Source organism: Mesoplodon mirus (genome assembly GCF_964341445.2).
Source record: "Mesoplodon mirus genome assembly, chromosome: 15".
Classification (NCBI taxonomy): domain Eukaryota; kingdom Metazoa; phylum Chordata; class Mammalia; order Artiodactyla; family Ziphiidae; genus Mesoplodon; species Mesoplodon mirus.
In genome coordinates this window covers 12372395-12386928 of record NC_138991.1, presented here as the reverse complement: position 1 = coordinate 12386928, position 14534 = coordinate 12372395, and the positions used below count along the sequence as shown (strand labels likewise).

At 44.5% G+C, this 14534-nt stretch overlaps 1 protein-coding gene across 1 annotated transcript in view; it reads left to right on the top strand.

The window, feature by feature from the left end:
• The window catches only part of ARFGEF2 (ARF guanine nucleotide exchange factor 2), a 100876-nt gene extending 97013 nt beyond the window's left edge, over nt 1-3863 (top strand). Inside the window, exon 39 of the mRNA XM_082600589.1 lies at nt 150-3863. Within this exon, the coding sequence (XP_082456715.1) occupies nt 150-326 (177 nt within the window). The 3' untranslated portion in view covers nt 327-3863. The remainder of the gene's footprint in view (nt 1-149) is intronic.
• The last annotated feature ends 10671 nt before the right edge of the window (nt 3864-14534 follow it).

The window sequence follows — 14534 nt, the reverse complement described above, 5'->3', positions numbered from 1 at the left end:
AGATTTTTTGCACCTACTTTCTAATAGCCCGAAAAAACACCAATATTATTTGCAAGAAGTTCCAGGGTGAGATGAATACTTTTGAAAAACTAGTGCCAAAAAATAGTTCCATGTCTAATTTTCTCTCTCTCTGTTTCTCCCACCTCAAGTTTAAAGCACATGCTTCAAGGTACTACCCCTACTTGTGTGAAATTATGCAGTTTGACCTGATTCCTGAGCTCCGAGCAGTTCTGCGGAAGTTCTTCCTAAGGATAGGTGTTGTGTATAAGATATGGATTCCAGAAGAGCCATCCCAGGTACCAGGGACCCCGTCACCAGTATGGTAGCCCTGGCCCCTCCGGGCCACTGCTGCAGCTCTGCAGCACTGTCACCACGCCGCCTCTGCCTGGCACATCTCGGGAAGGGTCAGACCATAGAAAGTCGGCATCCTGGAGCTCAGAATGGCCTGGATAAAGATGGTTCTGTCAGAGTCCCCGACTGAGGCGTTGTGGTATTTCCCTAAACTGTTGCGCACCCAGTTAACACAGTAGGTGGGGAGTCTGTCTCATCTGTCATTCCACTTTACCGATTGAACTGCCTGTCATATCTGTCATTGCACTTGCCGTCATTCTCAAGCAAAGTCCCACGATTGGCTGTAGATGTTCTGTCAGAGGAAGTCGCTCTCCTTGAAGATACTGAGCATAGCTGTATAGGTTTGTGATTATTAGAAAGTACGTTAATAAAATTTCTTGTAACGGCTGAGTGCCACCTAAAATACGCTGGGATCTTTTGTTGTTTGAGTGTGCTAGAGAAGTTTGAGTGTTTTTGTCAGTTGTGAGTCAACTGTAGTTATATTAGTTTGGGGAAAGGTAGGGGGAAAAGGGTTGGTTTTTTTGGGGTTTTTTTTTTTTTCTGTTTCATTTGTTAACGTCTGGGTGATTTTTAAAGCATTTGACAAAAAAGATTACTGAGGATTTGATTGAAGGCAGAGTTTAGTAATTAAGTTAGAATTAAGAGCTTGCAAGGTTTAAAAAACAAATGTAGTGCCTCCTGGCTCTCCCTGTTTTAGTAACAGGGGGAGAAAAAGTCTATAGGAAAAAGTCAACAATTGAATGAAGATGATTAGTCTTCAATGAAGTAAGTATTTGTGGAGGGGTATTAAAATTTCCAGAATACATTGTCCATCTAATATATGAAGCAGTAACAAAAGTGAAGTAGTAATTTAAGAGAATTAATTTATATCTGAGGAACCCTTTTCTTTGTACCTCGGGATAGTGAGTGTACCAGTGGTTAGTGTCCCTGCTTGGGCACAGTCCCCACGCAAGGTCCCCCCAGAGAGAGGGGCTGGGGGCTCTGCGTGAGAAGGGTGGCTCCTGTGAGCCTCCCCCAGCCACGTGTCATGGGTTGAACCCGAGCAGACCTGTGCTGTTGTGGGCCAGCACAGCTCACCGTGACCTTGGCAGGAGGTGGCCTGTGTTCAGTGCTTCCGTTAATTTGAACCAAGGAGCTGAGTTCTTTGGAAGGGTTAGATTCTGGGGTCCCTATCACGTTAATGACGGCGCAATACTCTCAGCTGCAGTAGAACTGAGTTCTGGTGCAGCTTGTGTAAAAGCTGGCGGTCTAGGAATACAGCCCGAGGTCTGCAAGCAGTAGATTTGGGAGCTGAATTTTATTCTGAGTCGGTGAGAAAGAACACAGGCTTCGTCTCTGCCCTCTCATCCCTGCTCACCGAGAGCAGCACTCAGCGTTAGAAGCGTTGCAGGGTTATTAACACATGGAGACTGCTCCCTACGCCCTGTAGTCCTGTAAATTGGGTTGTATTGATGTCGACTCTGGTGCCTTAGAAGTTAGTAAGTTGGGAACCTATCTAAACAATCTGATAGTTTTTCTTTATAGAGAAGGATTTCTGGTGCTTTTGTTTACTAAGAGACTGATTTCTTACATTTTTTGTGTTCTAACAGCCTTGAGCAATGTTTGGTTTTGGCCAGCAGTAGTACTCTGTCTACTTTCTTCTTTCCTCAAAAGTGTTTTAATTTCTCTACCAAAGAAAAAAAAAGAGCAGGTTTAGGTTTTTACGTTATTTGCATACATGAGAGAAGAGGGGCTATGGAATTTAGCAGGAAAGGACCTGCTAAATATTTTACTGTGAATGGAAAATGTTAGCACGTTTGACGTCCTGGTCCTGGAATCCATTACATCTTTACTCTGAAGCATGGACCCCACATGCTGAGACGTCCTCGCTGGTACTGTGGTGGTCACAGCCTCCGCAAGTCAGCCGTCTCCATTGACATTTGCACTAAAGGTATAAATGGGGAGCATGCGGGTTTGTTCATACTTACATTTTCTGTCCAGTTGCGTCCCTAGGTAGAGATTTTTCCTTTCCTTCTGAGGTTCTCATGGGACGTTTTCTTCACTGAATGTGACTGCAAGACTTCGCCCATGTGTTCCTGCCTTCTCTTTCATTTTTGCCCCCTCTCGCAGAGTAGGAAACGTGTAAGCGCGTTTTGTCACTTGCCGAAACATTCAGGTTTGAATTTCTTTTCAGCTGTGTTTTTTAAAAGATTCTATATTCTGAGTAAGGCATTTGAATTGGTCCAGCATGGACCTTTTAGAAACTGGATGTAAAACCATTTAGGGTGATTTTTCTTGTCGGTGGACAGTGACGTACAGAGGAAGTCCCTTAATTCAATAGGAAGCCATTCGGCCTAGGTCCTCTTTTGTGATGAAGCTCTTCTAGCTCACGGTGAACGTGGCTTGTGCCACTCACACACCAGTGAAAGGGGTGTGTGTGGCCCTGCAGCACTGGGCCAGGGGCCATTCATCCACAGGGTTATGGAGAAGAGCGACACATTTCCAAGGCCTTATTTCTTTCTCAGCATGCTTTAAGTGTTGCTCTTTTGTGCTGAGTCTCTGGAGAAGTTTTTGTTCGTTACAGTACTGCTGCTTTGAGCAGCTTTGTTTTTCTTCACTGTCCTTTAGGGAGATCACCAGCTTTGGCATCTTAACAACAAACGGTGGATGGGAAATTTTATTTCTAATATGCATCTTTAGAGTCAAATACACCTTTTCCCTGTTACTCCTCACATACAAGCAAAGAACATACATAATGGAACTTGTATAATAATATCTGGCAACAACATTTTCCTCTGAGAGGTGACTTTTGTACAAAATGAAAAAAAAAAAAAAAAACCTAAACTTTCTTGTCATTCTTTTGTGATTATGGCTCTACATTTAGTAGTCTTCATAGTTATTAAAGGAACCTGCTGACATGCAAGTATGGCCATCTCATTCAGACGTTTGTTGTTATGATGCAAATGGGTATTGGTTTAAATAGAAGCTGGATCCTTAATACTGCATTTTCTGAATTCTGTTTTAGTATTTGTGTTAAGTAGATATAGCTTGAACTCATGTGAAATCTTGGAGTTTTGCTGTCGGCAGCTTTGTAGTTTGGGAAACAAAGAAACCAAAGCTGAATATTTAAAAGAATGACTATATATGGAAATCCTTGCTCTCAAAAAAAGACACTCATCAAAAGTGTAGTTTTTCTCAGTGTTCTAATTTTTAAAAAATTTTATCTGCATATTTGCATCAAATATTTCTTTATGTGCAGATGTATGTTTTACCTCCTTAAAAATGCCTAAAAGTTAGTTAATAGCTACTTTTGTTTAATCTATACACAATGATTAAGTGCATTTAATATTGGTAATTTAATGAAAAGCATTCCTTGCCCAATGGATGTATACATTTTTGAAAGAATAAGCAGAATTATATAATATGAAATGCTATGTAAAGTTTTCTATGTAAAAATATTATGTATAATACTGTTAAAATAAATATCCCATGCTTTAATCAGGTGGTAAATCAATAAAGTTTTAAAAAGTAAAGCTGCTTTTAATGTAGTAATTAATGTATATCAAGCCATTATTTATATCAAACTTGATAATGTATATCAAGTTTTGGGTTAGTTTCTTCTTGTGGCAGGTATTGGTGGTAAAATTTGGTCTTTATGTTTAACTATTATAATTATTAATGGGAGAATATTAATTGTGGGTTTCAATTTTTTTAAGTAAAATTCCCTTCATTCACTTTCCTCCCCCCGTGAAAGGGAAGAATATCCAGTTATGAGGTCATGAGAAGATTCTTATTTATCTCATTAATTAGTTTGACCAGTGGGTTAGTTCCCAAGAAAGACAGACATCTCCTCCTGCTGGCACTGAGGGCAAGATTGCAGAGGAAGACTCACACGTAAGCCAAGTGGGCACTGAGCCGGAGACGATTCTGAGATTCACGCGGGGAGCTGGCCTAGGAAGACAGTGAGTTCTAACCTTGCCTTTCCTGCCTCCAAGCACAGAATCCACTCCTTCTGAAATATGTAAAGTTGTAAATCATGATTATATTTAAAATAATCCACTGCTGGGAATTCCCTGGCGATCCAGTGTTTAGGACTCCACGCTTCCACTGCAGGGGGCACGCGTTCGATCCCTGGTAGGGGAACTAAGATCCCACGTGCCATACAGCATGGCCAGGAAAAAAAAAAAATCCACTGGTGAAATTGACTAATGCATGGTCGTCTTTATTAATTCACAGGTATAAAACATCTCTCTCTGGTGCCACATTTCAGGTGCTTCCAGGGAAGAACAAAGGGACAGCGCTTTCTTTTGGAAAGGTTTTCTGAAGTGTCTTTATCTCTTCAGAGCAGATAGTGCCTGAGTTTTATCTAGAGCAGTGGTTTTCAACCTGCTGCCAACCAGTGGTTTTCAGTTCTGCCCCCAGGAAACACGGGGGACACTTGGCAAGGTCTGAAGACATGTTTGGTTGTCACAACGGGGTGGGAGTGGCTGTGCTACTGGCATCTAGTGAGTAGAGGCTAACAAACAGCCCGAACCCCTGCCCCACAAGGAATAACCCAGCCCCAATGTCAGTAGTGCCAAGGTTGAAACACCCTGAACTAAAGTGACTTCTTTCTTCTGAGTAACAGGGCTCCTTCAGCATGTGTTACAGGACCTAAAAGTCCCTTTGTGGCAGATACTTTCAGCTTTCTTTGGCCTTCCTGTAAAAAAAAAAGTCTCTTCTGCTCGGCCCTACAGAGGGCATGCTGAGGTCACTGGTTAGGGAAGGGCCAGCTCTACCTTATTTCAAGTGCTACTTATTTAAGCTTTTTTTTAAATTAATTTTTATTGGAGTATAGTTGCTTTACAATGTTCTGTTAGTTTCTACTGTACAGCAAAGTGAATCGGTCATACGTACACATATATCCACTCTTTTTTAGATTTCCTTCCCATTTAGGTTACCACAGAGAATTGAGTGGAGTTCCCTGTGCTATACAGTAGGTTCTCATTAGTTATCTGTTTTATGCATAGTAGGGTATGTATGTCAGTCCCAATCTCCCAATTCATCCCACCCCCCCAAGCATTTTGAAAGGTAATTTTAGCATTATTCTGCATTTGTACCCTGCCAACAGACTGGAACACATTTTAGGCAAAAGTACGTTTCCTTTTTCAGAGGACCAGAATGGTTCCCTGGAATTTTTGCAAACCTGTGTAACATGCCTGTTGTCCAGTTTAAGAAATCTAAGTTGTCCTTGAGTTAGTGATTTGTATCACATCTTAGGAGCGTCCAGCTCAGTAAATGCAGCTACATGCCCACAGCGAGAGGAGGAGGAGCAGGGATGGGGACTCCCCAAGGGTTCCGGCAAAAATGATTTCAGTATTTTTTTAAATGCCTATTTCTAGACACAAGCCAACCTTATCTGGTACTCAACTGATGATTGAGCCTCTGAGGATAATTTTATATAATAGTCAATTTTCATCTTTCCCAGAGACTCCCAGTCTTTTCATGAAGCTTGTATAGCCTCCTCTCCTTTAACCTAGTTCAGATTTGCCTAAAGAATTTATCTTGATTTATGTCCAAGAAATACCCATATGTTCTAATTAACTCCTTAGCTTGAGTGAATTTGAGCTTAAATAATGGCATATTGATTTCCTTCTCCAGAGTGTATGGATTTCTGAGAAGAACCAAGCACCACGCTGTAGGAGAGGCCAGTGGTCAGATCATGGAAGCTGGAAGGAAGAATTCTTTTGTTCTGTTTTTTTTCATATCTTTTTTTTTATTGGAGTATAGTTGCTTCACAATATTGTGTTAGTTTATACTGTACAGCAAAGTGAATCAGCTATACCTACAATCCCACTACTGGGCATATACCCAGAGAAAACCATAATTCAAAAAGACACATGCACCCCAGTGTTCACTGCAGCGGTATTTACAGTAGCCAGGATGTGGAAGCAACCGAAATGCCCATCGACAGACGAATGGATAAAGAAGATGTGGTACATGTATACAATGGAATATTACTCGGCCATAAAAAGGAACGAAATTGGCTCATTTGTAGAGACATGGATGGACCTAGAGACTGTCATACAGAGTGAAGTAAGTCAGAAAGAGAAAAACAAATATCGTATATAACACATATATGTGGAATCTGAAAAAATTGGCATAGACAATCTTATTTACAAAGCAGAAATAGAGACACAGATGTAGAGAACAAACGTATGGATACCGAGGGGGAAAGCGGGGTGGTGGGATGAACTGGGAGATTGGGATTGACATATATACACTATTGATACTATATATAAAATAGATAACTAATGAGAACCTATTGTATAGCACAGGAACTCTACTCAGTGCTCTGTGGTGACCTAAATGAGAAGGAAATCCAAAAAAGAGAAAGAACTCTTTGTGTAGAAGGATTTGTGCTAACTTTCTGCCCTTTCGGGGTATTAGCACTGAGCAGGCTATCAATGTCATTCATTCATTAACATTAATGATGTTAATTAACATTTTTTTATTTATTATTTTCGGCTGCGTTGGGTCGTTGGGTCTCTGTTGCTGCGCACGGGCTTTCTCTAGTTGCGATGAGCGGGGGCCACTCTTCGTTGCGGTGCGCGGGCTTCTCATTGCAGTGGCTTCTTGTTGCGGAGCACAGGCTCTAGGCACACAGGCTTCAGTAGCTGTGACATTCAGGTTCAGTAGTTGTGGCTCATGGGCTCTAGAGCGCAGGCTCAGTAGCTGTGGCTCACTTGCTTAGTTGCTCCGCGGCATGTGGGATCTTCCTGGACCAGGGCTCGAACCCGTGTCCCCTGCATTGGCGGGTGGATTCTTAACCACTGCGCCACCAGGGAAGTCCCAACATCATTAACATTTATTGATGTTTACGGCACTCCAGACACCTTACTAAGTGCTTTGCCTACAGGAAGTCCTTTAAACCTCACCACAACCATATGATGAAGGTCGCAGCATTAGATGAGGACACTGAGGCCCAAGAGGCCCACCGAGGCGGGGAATCACACGGTTGGGAAGTGGCAGAGCTGGGATTCTGACCCAGACTCTGTCTTCAGGGCACACGTACACCAACCACACTGCATATCACTGCGCCGGTTGATCTGGTGGATGAGGTGGGAAACCCAGCAGGGCGTCCAGCAGAACACAGTCCTGGTCTCTGAGGAGCTGATGTTCCAAGGCCTCTGTTTGTAAGTTGAACTGCTTGGATATTACAAACACCTGAGTTAGAAACAATCATTATCAGATCTCTTAACACTACCTTGGTAGGGCTATACTATACCCTCAGAGCCTTTCCAGACTAGCACAGACATTCAGAAGTCGAGGAAAGGAACGGTGACTGGCAGAGAAGATGTAAGAGGAAGCGAGCAGATGCTGAGGTTGGGCCAGTAAGCGCTTGTGGTTTATGCCTTTATTTTTCCACTTTAATACACACCTTAAAAGTCACCAATTTGTAAATGCTGAAGAGGGTGTGGAGAAAAGGGAACCCTCTTATGTTGTTGGTAGGAATGTAAATTGGTGCAGCCACTTTGGAGAACAGTATGGAGGTCCCTTAAAAAACTTAAGACAGAGTTACCACGTGATCCAGAAATCCCACTCCTGGGCATATATCCAGAAAAGACAAAACCTCTAATTCAAAAAGATACATGCACCCCCAATGTTCTCAGCAGCCCTATTTACAACAGCCAAGACAAGGAAGCAACCTAAGTGTCTATCAACAGATGAATGGATAAAGAAGACGTAGCGTGTGTGTGTGTGTATATATATATAGTAATATTAGCCATAAAAAGGAATGAAATAATGCCATTTGCAGCAACATGGATGAACCCAGAGATTATCATACCAAGTGAAGTAAGTCACACAGATAAAGGCAAATATCATATGATATTGCTTATATGTGGAATCTAAAAAAAATTGTACAAATGAACTTATTTACAATAGAGAAATAGACTCACAGACATAGAAAACAAACACGGTTATCAAAGGGGAAAGGTGGGGAGGGAGGGATAATTTAGGAGTTTGGGATTAACAGATATACACTACTATATGTAAAACAGATAAACAATAAGGACCTACTGTAGGGGACTATATTCAAGATCTTGTAATAACCGATAATGGAAAAGAACGTGAAAAAGATATTTAGATAGATAAGATATCTGAATCACTTTGCTGTACACCTGAAACTAACAACATCAACTATACTCCAATTTAAAAAAAAAGGCACGAATTCGTGACTTCTTTAGAGTCCCACACTTGCTCCTGCCTCAGGGCCTTTGCCCATGCTGTTCCTCTGCCTGGAAGGCGCTTTCTCTAGATTGCTTCATGGCTAGTTCCTCCTCCTGGGTTCAACCGAAACACTAACTCCTTGTGCCTTCTTGGTGTCCTCCTCAGAGCTCACCACCATCTGTAATGATCTGTTTGATATGTCTCCCCGCACTGAAATGGGGGAATGGAATGGGGACAGGAACCGGGGCTGTTTTGTTTATGACAGTCTCACCAACCAGAACACAGTACCAGATATAAAATTCACTCAGTGAATTTTTGGTGAAAGAATGTAAGGATTTTTTAAAATGTTTTTTTAGTTCTTTTTTTTATTTTTAATTTATTTATTTTTGGCTGTGTTGGGTCTTCGTTGCTGCGCGTGGGCTTTCTCTAGTTGCGGTGAGCGGGGGCTACTCTTCATTGTGGTGCCTGGGCTTCTCATTGCAGTGGTTTCTCTTGTTGTGGAGCACGGGCTCTAGGCGCACGGGCTTCAGTAGGTGTGGCACACGGGCTCAGTAGTTGTGGCACACGGGCTCAGTAGTTGTGGCTCACGGGCTCTAGAGTGCAGGCTCAGTAGATGTGGCGCACGAGCTTAGTTGCTCCATGGCATGTGGGATCTTCCCGGACTAGGGCTTGAACCCGTGTCCCCTGCATTGTTAGGCAGATTCTTAACCACTGTGCCACCAGGGAAGCCCAGGAATTTTTTTTTTTTTTAAGTGGAAATTCTAGGGTGATCATGGGACAGTTCACAAACTCGGGAATTTGGTAATTTCCTGTGCTTTCTTGAGTTGCTGGCAATTCCACTCTCCATTTGCCTTGCTCAGCTTGAAGAGGAAGCTGCCACCCAAAGACCCCACTTGCCCTGTGTACCTGCCATGGTGGAAATCAGCACTAGGTACCTGCTTCCCCTGAGAGCATTCAGGAAGATGCTCAGTCCTCAACTCCAAAGGTACCCAAAGGGCTCCGGTTTGAAACTCCACATTCCCTGGATTCTTGCTGGCCTCACTTCCCCGTTCCCCTCCACCAAAGGAGGTGAGAAAGAGAACTTCATTTCTTGTGTTAGGCTTCCCTGTTGATCATTTGATATACTCTTTGCCATTTCAGCCATTGTTCAGCCTTTTTTTTTTCTTTTCCATTTCTATGATAGCACCAGAGCAATGATCAAATAATGACCATTTACTGGATTTTTAATGTGCAAGGCATTTGTTCTGCATATATTATCCCCTTTAATCCTCACAACCTCTCCGTAAGGACATAAGATAGCTACCATCGTCACACCCCATTTTTTTTTTTTTTTTTTTTTTGGGCCGTGCAGCTTGTGGGATCTTAGTTCCCCAACCAGGGATCAAACCCATGCCGCCTGCAGTGGAAGCACAGAGTTCCAACCACTGGGCCGCCAGGGAATTCCCATCACACCCCTTTTTTTTTTTTTTTTTTTTTTTTTTTTGGCCGTACGCGGGCCTCTCACTATTGTGGCCTCTCCCGTTGCGGAGCACAGGCTCCAGACGCACAGGCTCAGCGGCCATGGCTCACGGGCCCAGCCGCTCCGCGGCACGTGGGATCTTCCCGGACCGGGGCACGAACCCGTGTCCCCTGCATCAGCAGGCAGACTCCCAACCACTGCGCCACCAGGGAAGCCCCACACCCCATTTTTTAACATGGGGCTCAGAGAGTTCAAGGAACTTGCCCAAGCCACACAGCTAGATTTGACGCCCTGCAGTCTGGCTCTAGAGCCTGCCTCTTAACCACTGCCCCACACCACCTATCAGTGCTTGTGAGAGCCGTCACCTCCTGTCCCCATCCCTCCCCTCCACTACACCTTTCTTTGGGGAGGGGGCGGGGAGCCATTGTGGCTTGCGGGATCCTAGTTTCCTGACCAGAGATCGAACCCCGGGCCCTTGGCAGTGAAAGCTCAGAGTCCTAACTACTGGACTCCCAGGGAATACCCTCCACTGCATCATTGATGCTCCCTTCAGTCCCTCCCTAAGGAGGGATCTCACACAAGGGAAGGGCTATTTAATGTGCTGGAGAGCAGACAGATGGATGTATTGATAGATCACTGTGACACTGGCTGCAGAGGGCAGAGAGCACAGCCCACTACTGACATCTGCTGGCTGTGGGGCAGAAATACAACCATGGGCTCACATGCAGTTAAGTCTACATATTTCAAAGTTATATGTCAAGCTATAAGCTTTCGAATAAAACAGACCCTAACCACCTTCCTTGATAAATACCTTTGTAATACCTGCAAGTCTAGGTTCAAAAGTTGAATTCTCAGGCTCCCCAGAGTTCCCCATGCCAGAACAGAGCAGTGGGGGGAGAATTGGCCTTTGTCCTGCACCCTTTCTCCTCCCCCCTCAAGCCTCAACTTGCACCACAGGGCTTTGAATGTGTGTGTGGATATCCAGCTCTGTCCAAACCCGCTGCAGGGGCTTCCCTGGTGGCACAGTGGTTAAGAATCCGCCTGCCAGTGCAGGGGACACAGGTTCGAGCCCTGGCCCGGGAAAATCCTACATGCCGCGGAGCAGCTAGGCCTGTGTGCCTAGAGCCCGTGCTCCGCAAGGAGGAGTAGCCCCCGCTCACCGCAACTAGAGAAAGCCCGCATGCAGCAACGAAGACCCAACGCAGCCAAAAGTAAATAAATAAATTTATTTTTTTAAAAAACCAGCTGCGAACACGTCTGCCCCCCCAGTCACACTTCCAGCTTAGAGGCGCTCAGGCCGGCTGTGCATTTGCTCTCAGAAGTAACCCAGGCAAGAGATTTCCAGAGACCCTGGCAGAGAGCTCAGGGCCTGAGAGTGGGGACTTCCAGGGTCCTGCACGACTGGAACGTGGTCTGAAAGGGGGTGGCCCAGGTTTGGGTGAGCACGGAAGGGCACCCACTTGGCCTGTGGACCCCTGGCCTGTGGGCAAGGAGTGGCTGGAGGAGGGCCAGCATGGAGCCCTCTAAGGCACAGTGGCCAAGGTCAGAAGGCTTGCCCAGCTCTAAAATAGCACACCTGGGAAAACACAGGACTGGGGACGATGGGAGGGCGTCAAGAATGCACTCCCACCGGTCATAACAAATGGTCATAACAGCTAACACCGTTGGGCGCTGTTTCCCAGGTGCCCTTTTGTGGGCTTCATGTATATTGGCTCTTTGATCCTCACTACTACCGAGGCAAAATAATATTATTACCCGTGTTTTAGAGATTAGGCAACCAAGTTATAAGTAACTTGCCCAGTGTCACACAGATGGCATTGGGGTCTTAACCTCGGTAGTCTGGCTCAAACCCATGTACTTAAGTAGCATGATACAAAAGGATGAAAGAATTCTGGCAATAAAGGGATGCTGAAAGATATGTCAGTTATATCTCAAGGACTTCCCTGGTGGCGCAGTGGTTAAGATTCCACCTGCCGATGCAGGGGACACGGGTTTGAGCCCTGGTCCGGGAAGACCCACATGCCACGGAGCAACAGAGCCTGTGCGCCACAACTGCTGAGCCGGTGCTCTAGAGCCTGCGAGCCACAACTACTGAGCCTGCATGCCTAGAGCCTGTGCTCCGCAACAAGAGAAGCCACCGCAATGAGAAGCCTGCGCACCGCAACGAAGAGTAGCCCCTGCTCGCCGCAACTAGAGAAAGCCCACGTGCAGCAACGAAGACCCAATGCAGCCAAAAATAAATGAATGAATACATTTATTTGAAAAAATTATGTCAATAAAACGGGGAGGGGAAGAGCCAGGAAATGGTTAACAGAAAGAAAGTAGGTCCAGCCGTACTGATATCAGACAAGAATTGGAAGAGGAAAGCTTTGAAAGGGCCAAAGAGGAATATTTCACATTATCAAATGGTAGACTTCATCAGGAAGAAAGGGCAGGAACCCTTTATCCACCTAACAGCTTCAAACTATAAATCAAAAGCTGACTGAAGTACCCTTTAACAATGACAAAGCCAGAACCACGATGGGAGACTCACACGCCTCTCAGAGAACATCAGATAAAGAACATTTAAAAAATAAGAACATAAAGGGCTTAAATATTCAATATAGTATCTACAGCTAATGTCCTGATTAGTGAAAGACCAAAAGCTGTTTGTACCATGTGAATTTTCTACCATGTGCACAAGAAAGAAAGGTGCCTCCATTTAAAAAAGGTAAGAAACAGCAATCCGACACGTCTCAATTTTAGCTGTCAACACTTTTCTGCATCTCAGCTGGGCCTTAAAAGTGAGATAGAACCAAAAGAAGACTTCTTCTTTCCAAGCACAGCCAGATGTGTCCATGTCCTTCTGAATCCAAATAAAATGTAAGAGTATCTTCCTTTTTTCAGAAAATCTTTCCATACAGTATATGCACTGTTTTATCAGGGTTTGGAAAGAAAGAAAACTACGTGCATACTCAGTTCTAGCTCCTGAAAATGGCTGAATTATTTTCCTTGGTTTCCAGCACAACAGCAGTTGTGGGAAACGTAAGAGTGTGTGTACGTGGGGGCAGGGAGAATGGGGATCCCCAGGGAATCTTCATGGATCACCCACGCCCCACGGAGGATGGAGAGAGAGGACCCACAAGCCTCTCTGTGGCCCTCACCCCTGTAGTTCTTGAGGCTGCTACGGGTGAGGGGAGAGCGCCCCGCTGGAGCCACGTCCACAGACATGATAACCTTGGCACATCTTGAGGGCTTCCTACAGAAACGGGCAGTGATGCTAGACAGACACAAGATGCCAGCCAGCTTCCTTCCTGATTGGCTCTCGGGGATGAAAAACTGTTAAGTCATCAGGGTTGCTCTCCCCAGGACTAGAGGAAAATGTCCAGGAAAGCAGACTAGTATGATCAAGATGATTGCTGCAATGGTAAAAATATATCTTTTCCACCAGTGTCCTAATAATGTACACCTTTCCCAGTGGACTTCACCTATTTATATAGGGCATTTAATTCAACATTCAACAAATATTTATTGAACAGCTACGCTGTGCTAGGTGCTGGGGGTATAGCTGTAAATAAGAGAAAGTCCTTGTTTTAATAGTGTCCTTAGGCAGGTGCGGGGTGGGGGGGACAATTGAAAAAGAGACAGTGGGGGCTTCCCCGCAGTCCAGTGGTTAAGACTCCGGCCTCTCAATGCAAGGGGCACAGGTTTGGTCCCTGGCTGGGGAACTAAGATCCTGCATGCTTCACGGCGCGGCCAAAAAAAAAAAAAAGGAGACAATTGCAGGGAGTGATAAATGCTGTGAAGATGATGATGTAATGGAGGTAGGGCTGTCAGATAAAATACAGGACACTTGATTCAATGTGAATTTCAGATAAACACTATGATTTTTTTAGTGTAGCTACGTCCCATGCGATATTTATACTAAAAAATCATGCATTGCTTTTCTGAAATTCACGTTGCACCGGGTGTCCTGTATTTCATTTGCTATATCTGGCAACCCTAAATGTCTTGTTATTGGGTGGTGAGGAGTGAGTAATTTCGTTTGGAAAAAAGTGGAAGGCCTCTTTGAGGAGGTGACATTTGAGCTGGAATCTGAAGGTGCAGAAAAGCCAGTCTTTCAAGGATCTAGAAGAGCCTTCCAGACAAAGAGGGAAGAGCACGTAGGAATGAGGTAGGAATAAGCTTGGAGCTTGGAAGAACAGGAAGGTGGGGTGGCTGAGCTGAGTGAGGGTGGAGGGAAGCAGAGAGGAAGGTGATGAGTCAAACGGGTTGGCAGGAGTCAGATCTTGTAGGGTTTGTGGACTATGATGAGAGGTTGAGTAATTTTACCAGAAACTTATAACTACAACCCTTCTACTCAAACAGAGCAACTTTTTACATTTTATACATAGGAGTTGCTTTTGCATGTCTGTAGCCAGGGTGCAGTCAAAGATAAACACAGCTGGACATTGTTAAAGTGGTGAAAACAGATTTTATTCTGTAATTACTGGTAATTAGTGGTGGGGAAGGAGCTGAGCTCATTCTGGACCTTTGCGGAGGTGATTGGATGTTC